The sequence below is a fragment of the Salvelinus sp. IW2-2015 genome, linkage group LG14 (genome assembly GCF_002910315.2).
Source record: "Salvelinus sp. IW2-2015 linkage group LG14, ASM291031v2, whole genome shotgun sequence".
Taxonomy (NCBI): Eukaryota; Metazoa; Chordata; class Actinopteri; order Salmoniformes; family Salmonidae; genus Salvelinus; species Salvelinus sp. IW2-2015.
The window spans coordinates 26,316,375-26,336,964 of NC_036854.1; the positions used below are offsets into that span (position 1 = coordinate 26,316,375).

The 20,590-nt window shown below is 40.3% G+C and overlaps 2 protein-coding genes and 1 long non-coding RNA gene across 8 annotated transcripts in view; all 3 read right to left on the reverse strand.

Annotated features, from left to right (window-relative positions):
- Positions 1–15,299, reverse strand: part of LOC111973496 (B-cell receptor CD22-like) — a 48,806-nt gene extending 33,507 nt beyond the window's left edge. For 2 of the 5 annotated variants that reach the window (XM_070446598.1, XM_070446600.1), the window contains exons 1-5: positions 15,222–15,299; positions 14,487–14,561; positions 13,776–14,162; positions 13,345–13,650; positions 12,953–13,216 (exon numbers count right to left, since the gene is read on the reverse strand). In XM_070446598.1, the coding sequence (XP_070302699.1) occupies positions 12,953–13,216; positions 13,345–13,650; positions 13,776–14,162; positions 14,487–14,535 (1,006 nt within the window). In that variant the 5' untranslated portion in view covers positions 14,536–14,561; positions 15,222–15,299. Of the gene's footprint in view, positions 1–12,952; positions 13,217–13,344; positions 13,651–13,775; positions 14,163–14,486; positions 14,562–14,619; positions 15,184–15,221 lie in introns of those variants that run through there. The other 3 variants (XM_070446597.1, XM_070446596.1, XM_070446599.1) reach the window with 3 other exon arrangements.
- LOC139028674 (uncharacterized) lies at positions 10,749–12,944 on the reverse strand. Its single transcript, XR_011480894.1, has 3 exons — positions 12,145–12,944; positions 11,975–12,031; positions 10,749–11,622 (listed from the first exon to the last, which is right to left on the reverse strand). It is a non-coding gene; the product is annotated as an uncharacterized lncRNA (long non-coding RNA).
- A 2,780-nt stretch (positions 15,300–18,079) lies between the features above and the next one.
- fen1 (flap structure-specific endonuclease 1) overlaps positions 18,080–20,590 on the reverse strand; it is a 14,959-nt gene continuing 12,448 nt past the window's right edge. For both annotated transcript variants that reach the window (XM_024000543.2, XM_024000542.2), the window contains exons 7-12: positions 20,405–20,541; positions 20,145–20,211; positions 19,877–20,008; positions 19,519–19,670; positions 18,546–18,660; positions 18,080–18,338 (exon numbers count right to left, since the gene is read on the reverse strand). In XM_024000543.2, the coding sequence (XP_023856311.1) occupies positions 18,261–18,338; positions 18,546–18,660; positions 19,519–19,670; positions 19,877–20,008; positions 20,145–20,211; positions 20,405–20,541 (681 nt within the window). In that variant the 3' untranslated portion in view covers positions 18,080–18,260. The remainder of the gene's footprint in view (positions 18,339–18,545; positions 18,661–19,518; positions 19,671–19,876; positions 20,009–20,144; positions 20,212–20,404; positions 20,542–20,590) is intronic.

Consider the following 20,590-nt stretch of genomic DNA (forward strand, 5'->3'; position numbering starts at 1 on the left):
CCATATGTAATCTAAATATCAGCTTTTTGATTGAAATATCTGATAACATTCAGTATTCAAAATTACGCAAAATAGTTTTTCACAGCAGGTTAAACTCAGGACTATTAAAATATCTCGTGGTCAGGTATTAAATGCTAAACTTTCTCACAACTAAAAAGCTGGAATATGCACATCCGCATGAAATATATGACTTGTGGTTATTCCTTTATGTCTGATTCCATAAACTAGTTGTTGTTGTGTGGAAGACTCACCTGACTAAAGAGGACAATGGAAGAAAAAACATGTTCTCAGGGACAAGCCATGTGAGAACTCACACACTACTGATCACCTGAAACAGTACAAACATACACTTACTGGTTAGAGTAGCTTAACTCACACAACACATTGCAGTTGAACCATCTCCATATCAAATTACACTAGTGTCCTTCACGTTGTGGAAAGATAATACTGAACCACAGCAGTACTTTAGAACATATTGAATCTCATTACTTCTAATTAATTTCTCTTTATTTATTTTGAACATCAAATTTACAGAAATATATATTGAAGAAGTCGTACGTTGCCTTGATTAACGTAAACTGTCTCAGTAGAGACTGTCCACAAACCCGTAGTGTGGTCTGACAACTAATGTAGTTGAATTCATGTGGCAATCTCAATCTCATCACTGACGTACTTCCTAATAATTGTATGAGATTTTATTTAAAAGAATTACTACGGTATTAATGTCCTCTTTCGGGTTAGGACAGGTCACCACAATTTTGATACGAGGCCCCAGTCTGCTCCCAATAAATTGTTTAAAATAAACTTTTGAGCATAAACCATCCTCCCCTCTCCCGTATCTCCCAGGCTTGAATGGGAATTCTGTGGGATTTAAAATATAGTTACATTCATGAACCAAAATCCACTAATTTCATTTAATATTAAAAAGGAAAAGTTTAATTTTGAAAGTTCGATACAAAACATATGGTTGTCCACATTATGTTTCAACATGAAAAACCAGACTTGGTATGAAACAGAGTAACTGTATTGTAACTGTACTGTATGTGTGTGATTCTACACACCACTCAACTTTCCTACACCAACTTCCTTTTGAAGTCTATTTGCCAAGAGAGAGCCTGGAGCTGGAAGCCACAGAGACACTCTTTTCACTCCACTTGGATAACGGAATTGACTTTTTGTAGCAGTATATGAGAATTTATGCAGCAGGTTAGGAGAATTAACGCAGCATTGTTAGGAGACTGAGGTTAGTTAGGTAAAGGTTAGGGTTAGGGAAATGCTCTCGCTAACCAAGGTTGCAACAACACATTTTGGACCCTGCGCTTACTTTCCTGCTTTCAAACACATTTTTGCCATTGTGCAGAGGAAAATTTTGCAATTTGATTATGCTATTCTACAGACATTTTGCAATGAGGGCAGTTAAGAGCTAATTCCCTGCTATTCAACACATTTTTCCATGAAGTCGATGGAAAAGGTTTCAAGTTTTAAAAGCTTATTCCTGTTAATTCACCTCATTTTGCTAATAATATGCTATCCTGGGGCTGTTTAGGTAATCTGTCCCTGTCTCTAACCTGCAAACCAAAATGATTTTTGGCGTGAAAGTATGTGTCCGTGTGCACAGGAGGAGGCCAGCGACGCAGGGCAATGGGTGGCAGGGGTAGCTGGGCCTCTCTTTGACGGTCCAAGTCTATGATGGGATAAACTTTAGTCAAGTTGAAAGTTGTATTCTTTTTGCATTTTAGCTAATCCTAACCCTTTTCCGTTACTTTCATCTAATATCAAACCTGATATGTTAATTATCCTAACCTGCTGGCCATAATTCTGCTAAACTGCTAGAAAACAAAATTTGACAAAAAAAGCTGTATCCCTTCTAGACAAAACCATCTCGAACCTGCCCAAGGCCTCTGGCGGAGAAGGAGACCCAGGAGCCTGAGGGTGCTACTTTACCCAACAGGTGGAGGGAGAGCTGAAGCCTGGAGACAGGGACAGGGATGAGAGCGGAGGAACCAGATTGATTCAGAGAGAGAAGAGAGAAACGTAATTGGACTATTGGACATTACCAACTACAACTGATGCTGCAATATTGGTGGGGATGGGATATGGTGGGACTGACAAAAAGGGGACCAACATTCTCATTTCAGTTTGTGGCAAAGCTTTGCTTTTATTGGGTAAAATGTTTAAAACATGTCTGCATGCATTTTTAGGCTACCAACTCACTATCAATGGATATGTGGTTTGTTATTAGGTAATATTTTTATTAATTTAACTGGCAAGTCAGTTATGAACAAATTTCTAATTTTAATGGACAGCCTAGGAACAGTGACTTAACGGCTTTTGTTCAGAGGGAAGAACAATAGATTTAAACCCTTGTCACTTGGGAGATTCTGATCTAGCAACCTTTCGGTTACAGGCCCCACGCTCAAACCAGTAGGCTAATGCCGCCCCAATAGATTCAGAAACCAATGTCTAGCAGTATCTTACGTCATCTTTGCATACAAGTATTACATTGACATCAGAAGGTATTCATACCCCATAATTTTATTTTTATTTTTTATTTTACCGTTATTTAACGCAGGTAAGTTGACTGAAGAACACGTCTCATTGCAGCAAGACCTGGGAATAGTTACAGGGGAGAACGAGGGGGAATGATGAGCCAAATAATAACTAAATAATAACAAAGTGAAAATATGTTTTTAGACATTTTGCAGATTTATGGTAAAATGAAATCACAAAATATCTGATTCATTAAAGTATTCACACCCTGAGATACAGTCATATTAGAATCACTTTGGCAGCGATTATAGCTTTTGAATCTTTTTTGGAAAAAGCCTCTCCAGAGGAGCTTTTCACATGTGGATTTGACAATAGTCTGGACATTATTTCAAAATTCTTCAAGCTCTGTCAAGTTGATTGTTCATCATTGCAGCCTCAAGTCTTGACATAATTCTTACAACCGATGTTAAGTCAAAATGGTAACACTTAGGCCACTTAGGAACATTCAATGTCATCTTGGATAAACAACTTGCTGATAATTTGGCCTTGTGTTTTAGGTCATTGTACTGACTGAAGGTGATTTCTCTCCCAGTATCTTTTGGAAAACAGACTGAACCACTGATATCACGTTTCCTCTAGATTTGTTTTTAATGTCTTAAGCTCTATTCCATTAAATCTATCCTAAAAAACTCTCTGCCGATGACAAGCATACCCATAACCTGGTGCAGCTATCACATGCTTTGAAAACTACGAAGACTCGGTAATCGAGTAATGTGTTGTGTTGGACTTTCCCCAACAACACTTTGTATTTAGGCCAAACTTAATATTCTTTACCCAATGTTTTGCAGTTTGGTGAAATCTTAATTGTTTTTTTCCTCTCCGCGGCAACTGAGTTAGGAAAAAGAAGACACCTGTATCTTTGTAGTGACTGGTAATAGAGCATCAATAAGTGTAATTTTATAATTCACCATCTCAAAGGGTATTCATGTCAGATTTGTTTCTTTTTACCCATTTACAAATGGTGCCTTTTTTTGTGAGGCATTTGAAAAGATCACTGGGTCTTTTTGTGGTTGGATCTGTTAGAAATGCGCTAGCTTGACTGAGGGACCTCACAGAAATTGTATGTGTGGGGACAGAGATGAGTAAGTCATTCAAACATCATGTTAACACTAGTATTGCACACAGAGTGAGTCCATGGCAAACTTGTGACTTGTTAAGCAAATCTTTACTCCTGAAATTATTTAGGCTGCCATAGAAAAGGGTTGAATACTATTGACTCCAGACATCAAGCTTTAATATTTTTTATTATTTATTTTCAAAAGGTCAATTGTTTCTTGTGATTTAACATCCAACATTAAAACTGACACAACATCTTTCTAAATAAATATAAAACTGAAAATATATAATATTGTTATTTTGGGAACTGCACAAAAATATTAAAGAATAAACGGTGACTAGTTAGATAGAGTTAAAGACCATTCTGCGTCATGCAGACTTACTTCACCAACTTCCTGTCTTGTATGAGACCACGTGTCTCCAACTAACGTGTCTTCTTCCTCATCATCATATGACTTATATGGACTTAAACTACCTTCAGTGTGACTAGTTGAACTCAGCAGTCTCAAATACTGGAAACACATTAAACGGCATGCTCTGTGAATCAACACTCAAATAAACTGTTATAAATAAACAGTAAGCCTACATCATCTTATCACCACTATAGTGGTGTCTGAATTCCTAAAGATTTGGAAAGCGGCCGCAGTCATTTCCCACTACTTCAAAGGGGGAGGACACTCGTAGACCCAATAACTGTTTACAGACCTTATCCATCCTGCCCTGCCTTTCTAAAATTTCGAAAGCCAGTGAACAAACAGATCCACCGGAACATTTGAAATCCCATCCGATACCTTTCTCCGCTATGCATCTTCAACTGGTTTCTGAACCTTCTACTCCAGAACAATTAGTTTCAGTCACTTGAAACATTGCAGAGGTGGCCTTAGTCATGTTTCACCAGTTTCAAATGAAATGGAGCCCAGCTGYCCACTRACTGATTCTTAACACATYGTGTGGGTCAGCCACTGACTCAACAGCTTTTTGTGGCCTATACATTTCATTACTGCCCGAAATGGACACGTATACACAATATATTTTCATTGTGGGATAATAATATTCATTGCAGTTAATGTATGTGTGGGGGTGGGGGGTAAATAAACCTTTTATGGGGAAGGGGACCCCTTAACAGCATTTTGTTACAGGCCCCCAAATAATCAAGTCCACCCTTGATACAACAACGGAAACTTTAAGCAATATAACCATCTCCCTCTCCTCTATCTCCCAGGATTTAAAAAAATGTAGCTAAATCATGAACCAAAATCCATCCAACTTGCTTCCATCCAACTTGCTTAGTTAAATTTGAGTTCAGTAAAAGATACCCGGAACTCACATTATCTTTCAACACGAAAAACAGACTTTGTCAGAAACAGAGTGACTGTAATTGTAGTTTATGGATTATCACACACTCCTCCATTTCTCCTGCACCCACTTACTCTTTCATTACGTCACTTCTATCTGCCAAGAAGAGCATGGTGGGCTGGGAGCCACAGGAGGGAGCCATCGACCTGAAGGGCAAGGTGTACCTCTTCGACGGTCATGTATAGATGGGACACAGCTTTTGTCAAATTGACATTCTTAAAGTTGATTTTGTTTTATTTTAGCTAACCCTAACCCTTTTTCGTACCTTAATCAATTATCCTAACCTGCTACGTTAATTCTCCCAACTTGCTGCACAAGTTCTCCTACATTTGCTAGGAAAAGTTCATTTTGACAAAAAGCTGTATCCCTTCTATTCTAAACCCTGTTCGACCTGCACAAGGCCTTCTGGGAGAAGGAGACCCAGGAGCTGAGGACGTACTTTACCCAGCAGGTGGGTTTTTATTACAGTGCAATTAATGAACAACCTCAAATGCAGCCTCATTTGTGTCTCTTGAACAACACTCAAAATAAAAACGGACACAAAATAGCTCCCAACAATACACACATGRAAAATAGACATGTAATGGGATATTTAAGATGAGTTAAGTTCAGATTCAGTTTAGAGTGATTTCATATAATGTTCAGCATATTTATATATTTGACCTTTCTGTAACATGATTTCCAGTGTGCTGTTTGTAACACTTGGGTTGATGGTCACTAGACTCAATGCTGTATGTTATGGATTAAACTCATAACTGTTGATAGTGATTGATGACAGACTGGAAGTACAAGGACCGAGGACACGCTGATTGTTATTGTATTCTGTGAAATACTGATTCTGTAGTAGTTAACAAAGCCACTGTCTTTGGTTTTGACTTCCTACAAGCCTCTCAGGCTGGTGTTTACAGAACATTTGTTGGTCTGATTAGGATATAAAGGATCTGTCTTCAAGAGGATGGTGTTTAAAGAACAATTGTTGGTCTGATTAGGAAATAAAGGGTCTGTCTCCAAGAGGCCAATCAGACATTGTCTCTGCTTCTATGCTGGATGTTGTCTCCCTGTTGCAACTTGTATTAAACCTGATTGATTCATGATTAACTTTATCAACGACTTCTCTTCTCTTTTGTTCACAGATGCACAAATATCACACCCCCAGGACATGCTAACCTCTCACCTTGGCAATGACAGAGGAAGTTAGCATTTGGGGGGGGGGTGATATATGATATTTCTCACTCATAATGTTTCACAATTCATCCAGGACCATAATCATGGTAGCTTCCACAATAATGAATTTAGAAATATATTCTATTCTTAATTACAATAAAAGTTACTGCAAAATAACACATTAAACACAAATTAAACAAATGAAACTTTCGGCATTATAAGCATCTCCCTCTCCTCTATCTCCCAGCCTGAATGGGAATGTGTGTGGGATTTAAACATATAGTTAAATCATGAACCAAAATCCACTATTCATTTATTCAAGAGTTAAATTGGTTAAATTCGAGTTTGATACAAAACATATGGTTGTCACATTATGTTTCAACATGAAAAACAGACTTGGTATGAAACAGAGTAACTGTAATTGTATCTGACTGATTCTGACACACCACTCAACTTCTCCTACACCAACTTCCTCTTTGAAGTCTATTTGCCAAGAAGAGCCTGGTGGGCTGGAAGCCACAGAGACACTCTTTTCACTCCACTTTGATACGGAATTTACTTTTCGTAGCAGGTTAGGAGGATTAAACGGCTGCATGTTTGGAGACTGAGGTTAATGTTTAGGGCTCCTGAGTGGTGCAGTGGTCTAACGCACTGCATCTCAGTGCTAGAGGATTCATACAGTACCTGGTTTGAATCCAGGCTGCATCACATCTGACTGTGATTGGGAGTCCCATAGGGAGGCGCAAAATTGACCAATGTTGTCCAGGGTTGGCCGGGGAGACCGTCGTTGTAAATAAGATTTGTTCTTAACTGACTTGCCTAGTTATATAAAGGTTAAATAAATAAATAAAAATAGGTTAGTTAAAAGAGTATGGTTAAGGAAAATGCTCTCCTAACTAGGGTTGGAAGACAGCATTTGTTACCCTGAGCTTACAGTGCAAGAAAAAGGATGTGAACCCTTTGGAATTACCTGCTTAAATTGGTCATACAATTTGATCTGATCTTCATCTAAGTCACAACAACAGACAAACACAGTCTGCTTAACTAACAACACACAAACAATTATCGTTTTCACGTCTATTATTGAAAACACGAGTAAACTTCACAGTGCAGGTGGGGAAAAGCATGTGAACCTTTGGATTTTATAACTGGTTTACCCTCCTTTGGAAGCAATAACCTCAACCAAATGTTTTCTGTAGTACTGAACTGTTTCGTTCAGCAATATTCTTGTGATGTCTGGAGTGAACTGATCTCTTGAGGTCATGCCACTGCATCGCAATCGGGTTGAGGTCAGGACTCTGACTGGGTCACTCCAGAAGGCGTATTTTCTTTTGTTGAAGCCATTCTGTTGTTGATTTACTTCTGTGTTTGGGTTGTTCCTGTTGCATCACTCAACTTCTGTTGACCTTCAATTGGCAGACAGATAGCCTTACATTCTGCTGCAAAAAGTCTTGATAACTTGGAATTATTTTTCCATCAACGATAGCAAGCTGTCCAGGCCCTGTGGAAGCAAAGCAGACCCAAACCTATGGCTCCCTCCACCATACTTTACAGTTGGGATGAGTTTTGATGTTTGTGTGCTGTGCCTTTTTTCTCCACACATTGTGTTGTGTGTTCCTTCCAAACAACTCAACTTTAGTTTCATCTGTCCACAGAATTTTTTGCCAGTAGCGCTGTGAAACATCCAGGTGCTCTTTTGGAACTTTAGACATGCAGCAATGTTTTCTTTTTGGACAGCAGTGGCTTCTTCTGTGGTGTCCTCCATGAACAACATTTTTGTTCAGTGTTTTACATATCGTTGACTCGTCAACAGAGATGTTAGCATGTTCCAGAGATTGCTGTAAGTCTTTAGCTGACACTAGGATTCTTTTAACCTCACTGAGCATTCTCGCGCTGTGCTCTTGCAGTCATCTTTGCAGGAAGCCAGTGCTGGAGTAGCAACATTGCTGAACTTTCTCCATTTATAGACAATTTGTTCTTACCGTGGACTATTGAACTTCAAGGCTTTTAGAGATACTTTGTAACCCTTTCCGATTTATGCAAGTGAACAATTCTTAATCTTAGGTCTTCTGTATCTCTTTTTTCGAGGTACGGTTCACATCAGGCAATTTTTCTTGTGAATAGCAAACTCAAATTTTGTGAGTGTTTTGTATAGGGCAGGCAACTCTAACCAGCATCAACTCTGGACGGTTCTGACCTAGAATATGTGGACAACTACATACCTAGGTGTCTGGTTAGACTGTAAACTCTCCTTCCAGACTCACATTAACATCTCCAATCCAAAATTAAATCTAGAATCGGCTTCCTATTTCGCAACAAAGCATCCCTCACTCATGCTGCCTAACATACCCTTGTAAAACTGACCACCTACTGATCCTCGACTTCGTCGATGTCAGATAAAATACTACTTCCATACTCTATCCCACAAATTGGATGCCGTCTATCACAGTGGCATCCTGTTGTCACCAAAGCCCCCATATACCACTCACCATTGCGACCTGTATGCTCAGTTGGCTGGCCTCGCTTCATACTCGTCGCCAACCCACTGGCTACAGGTCATCTACAAGTTTCTGTCAAGGTAAGCCCCGCCTTATCTCAGCTCACTGGTCACCATAGCAGCACCCACCCGTAGCACGCGCTCCAGCAGGTATATCTCACTGGTCACCCCCAAAGCCAATTCTTCCTTTGGCCGCCTCTCCTTACAGTTCTCTTGCTCCAATGAATGGAACGAACTGCAAAAATCACTGAAGCTGGAGAACATATCTCCCCTCACTAACTTTAAGCACCAGCTGTCAGAGCAGTTTCACAGATCACTGCACCTGTACATAGCCCATCTGTAAATAGCCCATCCAATTACCTCATCCCCATACTGTTATTTATTTTGCTCCTTTGCACCCCAGTATCTCTACTTGCACACTCATCTTCTGCACATCTATCACCCCAGTGTTTAATTGCAATATTGTAATTATTTCRCCACTATGGCCTATTTATTGCATTACCTCTCTTATCCTACCTCATTTGCACACACTGTATACAGACTTTTTCTATTGTAATATTGACTGAATGTTTGTTTATTCCATGTGTAACTCTGTGTTGTTTGTGTCGCACTGCTTTGCTTTATCTTGGCCAGGTCGCAGTTGTAAATGAGAACTTGCTCTCAACTTGCCTACCTGGTTAAATAAAGGTGAAATAAAAATAAATAAAAAACAGCTGTGAGTCCATCTTGGTAAGTCAATAAGAGCTTTGCACATCTGAAATGAACAATATTTCCACATTATTCTTTTAAAAATTCTTCAAGCTCTTTCAAATTGGTTGTTGATCATTGCTAGACAGCCTTTTTCAAGTCTTGTCACAGATTTTCAAGCCGATCAAACTGTAATTAGGCCACTCAGGAACATTCAATGTTGTCATAGTAAGCAACTGGTGTATATTTGGCATTTTGTTTTAGGTTATTGTCCTTCTGAAAGGTGAATTTGTGTCCCAGTGTCTTTTGAAAAGAAGACTAAACCAGGTTTTTCTCTAGAGTTTTGCTTTTGCTTAGCTCTATTCCATTTATTTTTATCCTAAAAAACTTGATGACAAGCATACCCATAACATATTGCAGCCATCACCATGCTTGAAAATATTTAGTGGTACTCAACGATATGTTGTGTTGGACAAAGAGTGAATTTCTTGGCCAAATGTTTTGCAGTTTTACTTTAGTGCCTTATTGCAAACAGAAATCATGTTTTGGAATATTTTTATTCTGTACATGTTTCCTTCTCTTCACTCTGTCATTTAGATTTGCAATATGGAGTAAGTAACGTGTTGTTGATCCATCCTCAATTTTCTCCAATCACAGCCATTAAACTCTGTAACGGTTTTGAAGTCACCACTGGCCTTATGTTGAAATCAGTGGAGGGTGCTGAGAGGAAGACAACTCATAATAATGTCTGGAACAGAGCAAATGGAATGGAATCAAAMACATGGAAAACGTGTTGGATGTATTTGGTACCATTCCACCTGTTCTGCTCCAGCCATTACCACGAGCCTTTCTCCCCAATTAAGGTGCCACCAACCTCCTGTGAGTGAAATCCCTGAGCGGTTTCTTTCCCCTCCGGGGACTGAGTTAGGAAGGACGCCTGTATCTTTGTAGTGATTGGGTGTATTGATAAACCATCCAAAGTGTAATTAATAAACTCACTAMGCTCAAAGGGATATTCAATGTCAGATTTATTTTCTTTTTACCCATCTACCAACAGATGCCCTTCTTTGTGAGGCAATGGAAAAGCTGTTTATATCTGTTTGAAAGTTGCTGCTTGACTGAGGGACCTTACAGAWAATTGTATGTGTGGGGTACAGAGATGAGGTAGTCATTTAAAAATCATGTTAAATACTAGTATTGCACAGAAAGTGAATCCATGCAGCTCATGTGACTAGTTAAGGAAATCTTTACTCCTGAACTTATTTAGGCTTGCCATGGAAAAGGTGTTGAATACATATTGACTTTCAGCTTTTCATTTTTATGTCTAAAAACATAATTCCACATTGTGTGTAGACCAGTGACACAAAATCTCAATTTAATCCATTTTAATGAGGTATGTTAAATGTTGGACCAAATAGACCAAAAGATTTCATGGAAATTGAATGTAACGGTTTTAATTACAAGGCAATTAATAAACAACCTTAAATTCAGCCTCAATTGTTTCTTTGATTTAACACTCAATATAAAAACTGACACAATAACTTCTAAATAGATATAAACTGAAAATAGATAATATTGTTATTCTGGGACCTGCACAAAATATTAAGAGAAACAGTGACTAGTAGATGTTAACACCAGTCTGCCATCATGTAGACTTCCTGCACCAACTACCTGTCTTGTATCAGACCACTGTCTCTCCAACTAACTGTGTCTTCTCTCCTCAGTCATCATTGACTTTATATGGACTTAAACTACCTTCAGTAGGCTAGTTGAACTCAGCAGTTCCTCTATACTGGAACCCATTAAACAGATGCTCTGTGAACTCAACACTCAAAATAAATGGTCTAAAATAAAGAGTAGCCTACATCATCGTATCAACACTACAGTAACAGTTAAACACTTTCATCCAGCAAATTCTACAAATATGCAGATAATCAAAGAGCACATAATTATAAATGTAAATAAAGTACCAATAGAAAACAGATACACAATGACAATACTGTACATAAAAACACTTAATACCCATTGGCAAAATAATTAACATTCACCTCTTTAATTCACTTGTGCATAAAAGTCCATCTAGGTTGTTAAGGTGTTGTACCTTTCCCCTCTCCCGGTCACATTGACTTCAGCGTACTCACTCTCCTGTCCCTGGACCCTGTCTGGGCTGCAGCTGGGGTCTCTTTGGGCCGTAGTTTGGAGAAGTTGTCTATGTCACCGTTATTGGATCTCTTCAGGCTGGTCTTCTGCAGGTTCCTCTGGTCCTCTCCGGCTGTGGCCTGGTTAGCACACACTGTCCCAACCGGGGAGTTCTGTGAGAGAACACAGAGAGAGGAACAGGTGTAAAGCTCTAAGCTCAGTCATGTGTAAAACTCTAAGGTCAGCAGGTTACCCAACACATACTGAGTGGATGTCAATGAAAATGTCAATTCAACTGACAGATGTAAAGAGTTACATTTTGCCAGTAAACACTGTCAAAGTCCAACAGCTATTATGTTATCATTCCATGTTCTTACAGGATGTGGCATTGCTATCGGTGTGGTCATCTCCCCCTAAACTTCCTCTAAAATGATGTTAACCTCTTGCTTTAAATAGTTTCTGTATTAATTCAGTACTTCCTTAGATACACTTTGTAGATGGTTTGAAAGTTGAGCCTTATTCCACCTGTCCCTTGGATTGTCTGTCCTTTCAAGTCCATCGTGGAGCCTCGAGTTTCTCCTCCTGGAAGACATTTAGAAAGGCCTTCTGAATGCACTGAGAGGGTTTTCATATGCAAAAGCACAAACACAGCAGAAATAAAATAGTTTTGCGTTGGTGCCAGGAATAGTTTTTACCATCCAAAAACACTGATCAGGCTGATGAACAAAAAGGCCCCCAGAGTTCCTGCTGCAACCCCAACAACCATTGAGGTTTTGGCTCTGAAAATACAGAACATATTATGGTCATTTCTCACAAAAAGATCTCTAAAGTACACTACATGACCAAAAGTATGTGGACATCTGCTCGTCGAACATCTCATTCCAAAAATCATGGCATTAATATAGAATATGAATGTCATTGAATGCTGTAGCGTTAAGAATTCCCTTCACTGGAACTAAGGGGCCTAGCCCAAACCATGAAAAACAGCCCCAGACCATTATTCCTCATCCACCAAACTTTACAGTTGGCACTATGCATTGGGGCAGGTAGTGTTCTCCTGGAATCCGTCAAAACCCAGATTCGTCCGCCGGACTGCCAGATGGTGAATCGTATATTCAACACGCCAGAGAACGGATTTCCACTTCTCCAGAGTCCAATGGCAGTGAGCTTTACACCACTGCAGCTGATTCTTGGCATTGCACATAGTGATCTTAGGCTTGTGTGCGGCTGCTCGGCCATGGAAACCCATTTCATGAAGCCCTCAACAAAGTTCTTGTGCTGCAGTTGCTTCCAAAGGCAGTTTGGAACTCGGTAGTGAATGTTGCCATTCTACTTCCAATGTTTGTCTACGGAGATTGCATGGCTGTGTGCTCGATTTTAAACACCTGTCAGCAACATGTGGGGCTTTAATAGCTGAATCCACGCGTTTGAACGGGTGTCCACATACTTTTGAATATATAGTGAGTATCTAACCTACGATTATGCCCGATGGGCCCGTTTTACCTTTAATAGCCAGCTGCACTTCCTTTGACTTGCCACAGCCGTGACTATTTCTTGCTTCACAGAAGTACAGTCCTCCATCAACAGTCACATTAAGGGAGTAACTCAGTCCAGATGCTACCTGTGTTCTTTTATCCCCACTGATCTGGAACCAGGTGAAGTTTGTCACAGGAGGGTTGGCTGTACTGCTGCAGGTCAGATTAACACAGCTGCCCACTGATACTGGATCAGCTGGACTGATGGAGGCCGAGGTGTCCTTAGGTGAGACTGAGGGAGAGGGGTTCATTTAGAATGTATCTGGTATATTGAATAGTCTCATCAAAACCACTATTACAATCATCAGTGAAAACATGATAGAATGATCTATTCTACAGGAACCTGTGATTAAATCTTACATGAAACATTAAGCATCATGTTATGTTCAGCTGTCTTGTTGYTTGMCCCTACTGGGTAGACTGCAGTACAAGTGATGTTCTTCTCATGATGAAGGTATGATGGAGTGAAGGTCACCGTGGAGAGAACTGATTTGGTTTGGTCTGGATTCTCCTGCAGTTGGTTCTCAGGTGTGAACTGTGTTGGGAGAGTCCATGTCAGCTCAGGGGGGTGTTCAGGACAGGGGGCGACAGCAGAGCAGTTCAAACTGACAGGGGTCCCTTCCTTCACCTCACTTGAGACAGTAATAATGGGACTGGATGGCAAATCTGTAATACATTGTAGATAAAGATATTTTACACTAATAGTTAAACTATCCACTTGTTCTACTCTTATCTTTGATGCAAGGAATATGAACTGGGGAAAATAGTTGGTTAAAAGATAAATTGTTTACCTCTGACAACTATATCAACAGACTYATYRGGATCTGTTGCACGGAATGGTTGWCTCTCAATCCTGAAGAAGWATCTATTAGTGTAATTGGTGGTTACATTGAAGAAGACTGTGGTGCAGTTCTTCTTGGACATGTTTCCAGTTATCTTCCCTTGATATCTGTTGACCGTCTCACTACTGTTAAATATCACATTGTCCGGACTCCCACCAAACTGTGGTGATTTTTTAATCCACACTCCAGAGGTTTGTATTGTGCTGTTAAATGTATCCTTATTTTGGTCAGGAATATCAAATGAACATGGGATTTGCACACAGGAGCCAGTCAGTCCATCCAGTCTATCTGGCATTGTGGCGATCAAACCTCGTTGACCAAAACAGGCCAAAACACCTGCAACATGAAGGACAACATCAGGGAGGTTGTGATCTTTTCAGTACAGTCACTCTCTCCTTCTGCAGCAAAAAAGATGAGCTCATTTCAATGTACAGGTGATTCCTGATGTCACGACTCCATTCCCTAAACTGGATCATGCACATATCTGGAGCACAGAATGTTTGAATCCAGACTATTAAACTATACTTATCAGGAGTCAACTGTACACTTTTCTATACATTGAGACAGATGGGAATATAGCTCATACCATGAAATATCATCACTTGTGCTTATTCCTTTATGTCTGATTCATAACTAGTTGTTGCTGTGTGTAAGACTCACCTGACATAAAGAGGACAATGAGGAAAAACATGTTCTCAGGACAAGTCATGTGAGAACTCGCACACTACTGATCACCTGAAACAGTACAAACATACACACATTTAGTAACTCACAACACACTGCCTCTCCTTACCTTCAGGCTCAAACCCAACACCCGAGCACTCCATTCTCCCACCCCTACAGGAGGGCAGCTCCCTCTCAGCCTGTCCAAGCTCTTTTCTGTCCTGGCACCCCAATGTTGGAACCAGCTTCCCCCTGAAGCTACCTGCCCATCTAGCGAAAACATCAGAAACYCTACCTCTTCAGGGCATCTTAAATAATCCCACAGCACCCCCCCTTTCACAGCCCGACCTTAAAAAAGCCTTTTGTCAACTAACATTCGCACTAACATTCCCCCTTACTGTTACRTTGTTCTAAAATGGATGAAATTGTTTTCTTCCCTCAATCTACACACAATACCCCATAATAACAAAAAACGTTTTTTAGAAATGTGTGTTTTGTGTGTGGATTGATAAGGGAAAATTATTTAATGCATTTTACAATAAGACTAAAGTAGCAAAATGTGGAAAAGGGAAGGGGTCTGAATACTTTCCAAACGCAGTGTATGGCTTTCAGTTGTGAAGCTATAACATGAACCAACAGCAGCACTTTGAACATTTCAAATCATCACCAATAATAACATTTCAGTGAGTCTTAACATTAAAATGAAAAGATAGTGAAGAAGTCGACACTTACCTTACAATCTTGAAAACCGATCACAGAAAAGTAGATGATATCATACCCATAGTGAGTTCTGACAAACTGAAGTGTTGCAATTCAAGTTGGACAACGGCACGTGATGTACTTCCTATTCCTAATAAGTGTATAAAATAATTTGCATTTTCAAAAGCAAGTAGTATAATTTTCTAATTATATACAGTACCAGTCAAAAGTTTGGACACACCTACTCAAAGGTTAACCCTTTTACTATTGTCTACATTGTAGAATAATAGTGAAGACATTACAATGATGAAATAACACATATGGAATCATGTAGTAACCAAAAAAAGTGTTAAACAAATCAAAATATATTTTATATTTGAGATTCTTCAAATTAGCCAACTTTTGCCTTGATGACAGCCTTGCACACGCTTGGTGCAAGGCTTCATGAGGTAGTCACCTGGAATGCATTTCAATTAACAGGTGTGCCTTGTTAAAAGTTAATTTGTGGAATTTCTTTCCTTCTTAATGCGTTTCAACCAATCAGTTGTGTTGTGACAAGGTAGGGATGGTATACAGACGATAGCCCTATTTGGTAAAAGACCAAGTCCAACATTTTAATTTAATTTCAATTTTAAATTGAACCTTTATTTAAACTAGGCAAGTCAGTTAAGAACAAACTATTATTTACAATGACTACCTACCCCGGCCAAAGCTGGGCCAATTGTGCGCCGCCCTATGAGACTCCCACAGCCGGACGTGATAAAGCCTGGAATCAAACCAGGGACTGTAGTGACACCTCTTGCTCTGAGATGCAGTGCCTAAGACCACTGCACCACTCGGGAGCCCATATTATGGCAAGATCAGCTCAAATAAGCTGAGAAGTTACAATCAATCATTATTTTAAGACATGAAGGTCAGTCWATGCGGAAAATGTCAAGAACTTTGAACAAGAACTTTCTTGACATTTTCCGCATTGACTGACCTTCATGTCTTAAAGTAATGATTGATTGTAACTTCTCAGCTTATTTGAGCTGACCTCTTCAAGTGCAGTCGCAAAAACCATCAAGCCCTATGATGAAACTGGCACTCATGAGGACCGCCACAGAAAAGGAAGACCCAGAGCTACCTCTGCTGCAGAGGATGCGTTCATTAGAGTTACCAGCCTCAGAAATGGCAGACCAAATAAATTCTTCACAGAGTTCAAGTAACAGACACATCTCAACATCAACCTTTCAGAGGAGACTGTGTGAATCAGGCCTTCATGGTCGAATTGCTGCAAAGAAACCACACAACTAAAGGACATCAATAGGAAGACTTGCTTGGGCCAAGAAACACAAGTAATGGACATGAGACTGGTGGAAATCTGTCCTTTGGTCTGGGGTCAAAAGTTGAGATTTTTGGTTCCAAATGCCATGTCTTTGTGAGGCGCAGAGTAKGTGAACRGATGACCTCTCGTAGTTTGGCTCCCACCGTGAAGCATGGAGGATGAGTTGTGATGGTGCTTCGCTGGTGACACTGTCAATGACTTAGAATGCAAGGCACACTTAACCAGYATGGCTACCACAGCATTCTGCAGCGATACGCCATGCCATCTGGCTTGCGCTTAGTGGGACTATCATTTTTTCCCTACAGGACAATGACCTAACACACCTCCAGGCTGTGTAAGGGCAATTTGACCAAGAAGGAGAGTGATAGAGTGCTGAATTACAGAGTACTTTGTTGAAGCACCTATGGCAGCGATTACAGCTCGAGTCTTCTTGGGTATGACACTACAAGCTTGGTACACCTGTATTTGGGGAGTGTCTCCCATTCTTCTTTGCAGACTCTCTCATGCTCTGTCATGTTGGATGGGGAGCATCACTGACTGCACAGCTATTTTCAGGTCTCTCCATACATGTTAGATCAGGTTCAAGTCCAGGCTCTGGCTGGGCCACTCAAGGACATTGAGACTTGTCCAAAAGCCACTCCTGCCATGTCTTGGCTGTGTGCTTGGGGTCGTCCTGTTGGAAGGTGAACCTTTGCTCCAGTCTGAGGTCCTGAGCAGGTTTGAGTCAAGGATCTCTGTACTTTGTTCCGTTCAACTTTCCCTYGATCCTGACTAGTCTCCCAGTCCCTGCCGCTGAAAGACATCCAATGGAGGCCAAAGTGYTCATTGGGAACTTCAATGCTGCAAGAATTTTTGGGGTAACCTTCCCCAGATCTGTGCCTCGATACAATCCTGTCTCGGCGCTCTACGGACAATTCCTTCAACCTCATGGCGTTGTTTTTGCGGACATGCACTGTCAACTGTGGGACATTATATAGACAGGTGTGTGCCTTTCCAAATCATGTCCAATCAATTGAATTTACCACAGGTGGACTCCAATCAAGTTGTAGAAACATCTCTAGGATGATCAATGGAAACAAGATGCACCTTAGCTCAATTTTGAGTCTCATAGCAAACAGTCTGAATACTTATGTAAAGAAGGTATTTCTGTTTATAAATATGCAAACATTTCTAAAAACCTGGTTTTCGCTTTGTCATTATGGGGTAGTGTGTGTAGATTGATGAGGGGGAAAAAGTATTTAATCCATTTTAGAATAAGACTGTAATGTAACACAATGTAGAAAAAGTCAAGGGGTCTGAATAGTTTCTGAATGCACTGTATTTAAAAAAACAGTATTAATTTAACATGCTTTTAAAGTCTACGCAAGAATGGAAATGAATGTGCTATAAAAACATTTCCCCTTTCTAATGACTCTATACTCTTGCACATTTTGTTTGTCATATTGATAATGCAACAAAGCTTCAGCAAGAGGCATCTCCCTCTCCCCTAGCTCTGACTTGAATGGAAATGCACGTTCCATTTAATTTGCTATAAAAAATTTAAATGAAAAAACTCAAGGCAAAATCAATATTTTTTTTTTACTTTTATTCAAAAATAAAAATAAACATTCATAAAACTTGCCTAGTTCAACATGAAAAACAGACTTGATCAGGCGCACTATAGTTGTAGTAAGTAATTGTAGCTAAGTGATTCATACACTCCTGCACTAACTTCTGCTTTACTTGCTTCACTTCCTGTTTGTWGTCTATTTGCCCTTCTTAAATTTGCCTGTGGTTGCACCGGTCTTYTGTTTCTTCTTGTTGGATCCCTTTGTCTCAGGTTCCTAAACAAGGAGGAAGTAGAGGATTATTTTAACATGGATACAGTAAGGTCAAGAGACTTCATGTTGTGGTTTCTCGCTCTCAAGACAATCTGTAATAGAACGAACTGTCAACCATTTAGATTGTACAGTTTTCTAGCTCCACACTTCTCTCTCTGAAACCCTTGTGTGTGCCATGCTGTCAAGTATGTGATGTAGTGTCCTAAGCACCTTGCGTTTTGATGACAGAGACCCGGTGATGGTGAAGAAGGTGTCCAGTCGTCCCTGTGTGCTGCCCTGCCGGCTCTTCAGAATCTTCTTACAGCCGTTCTTGATGCGGTCCTCACTGAAAACACATCACACACACACACACACCTCAAAGGATGAGTCACAAACTTCATCACTCACACATGCATGCATAYGCACACATTGTGATATTGTTGTATGGTGGTATTGAACATGTGGTGGATATCTGGTGGTGTAGAGATGTTATATGATGTACTGTTTTATCTTTAGATCACTCAGCACAAACATAGTTCACGGTTTTATCTTTGGTTTTATATATAATGTGGGTGTTTGGTGTGTTTGGACGCAAGGAAGAGTAGCTTAAGGGGATCCCTAATAAATACAAATACAAAATACCAACCATGGCATAACATGTGAATGTGGTGTGAAATTGGAGTGGCAGGTAGCCTAGCGGTTAAGAGCGTTGGGCCARTAACCGAAAGGTCACTGTTTTGAATCCCTGAGCCAACTAGGTGAAAAATCTGTCCATGTGTTCTTGAGCAAGGCTCTTAACCCTAATTGCTCCTGTAAGTCACTCTGGATAAKAGTGTCTGCTAAAATGTAAATGTTAACATTTTAAACAGYGAAAAAGCAGCGATAGTCTGTAAGCACAGAACCACTTAGAATAATTGACTGATTTAGAACACAGAAGTGTGACCGAAGCATCTATTCCACTATTTACAACATTTGGGGCAAATCCCAACTTCCACTTTAGTTGAATTTCCCCTTAGTCATGCGATGACATCAAATGGGAGAAWTTAGGACTCGCCCCTGCCATTCTAAACTCACATAATTCATTGAGTTAAGAGTATTAAAGCTCTGTTTGACACAGGTGTTACTTTAATGCCATGTAAAAWTKTAATTTAAAAAAAGTCCAATACTGTTCATTGCTCAGACTATCAATCAGCGAATCAGTCACCTGAACTGTTTCTCTGCACACATGAACTGGATGAGGGCGTCCTCGTCAGGCTCGCTCCACTTGAGGTCTACGGTGGAGCAGTCCACCACGTCAGGCTGCAGGAACAGCCCTCTGGCTTCCTTATACAGCCAGTCCTCTGGGGCAGGGTGCTTCTGCAAGGGGCCAAGGAGACAGACACTCAGACTGACTTCTGGGACAGGGAGAACTGCTGCATCGTTGTTTTGAACTTAAACTAAGGACTGTTAGTAATGTGGGAGTGTCCTGAATGTCTGCGCTGAAGAGGAGCACGTTATAACAATGGAGAATGTAATACATTGAACACTACTTAGCTACAGACAGTCAGTACAGCAGTACTCACAGACGGGTCGATGTTCTCCAGAATCTCCTCGATGGAGCCGTGTTGTCTGATCAAGTCAATGGCTCTCTTGGGCCCGATTCCCTTGATGGTACCACAGTAGTCACAGCCCAGCAGTATGCACAGGTCTATGAACTGAGACAGAGGCGAGAGAGTGGCAGAGGTAGAGGACTACACAGTTACAAACAAAAGGTCATGGTCTGATGTCACAACATGACATAACACTGACAGTTCTAGACAACAGAAGACGGGGGGGTATGTTTGGAGATACCTGCTCATGAGTCAGATTAATGTCCTGCAAAAGGCGAGTGAACTGGAACTCCTGGATAGGAAGCTTTCTAGGATAGAGGAACATAAATGTTATAAAACTCAAAAAATGAATATCTAACACACATCAAATACAATGACATACACTGCTTTTTCTACTGTTAAAATAGGACCACAAACTGTATGGCTGTGATGGTGCAAATACTGTATAATGGGATGAAAAGATAGGTAATGATTAAGGTAGTATAGGAACTGCAGTAGTACTTGGCTTCGCTGGCAGTGAGGTGCCTTAGTAGGACCCCTGTTCCAAAAGTCAGACCGTCCATATCCTCTGTTGCAGTGGCAAACACCTTCCCAGCCTTAACCAGAGCAGCGCAGCTCGCCTCAGCCTCACACGGAGCCTAGAGGGTAAATGGGAGATTGTATCTTCACTATCAAAACAGAACAAAT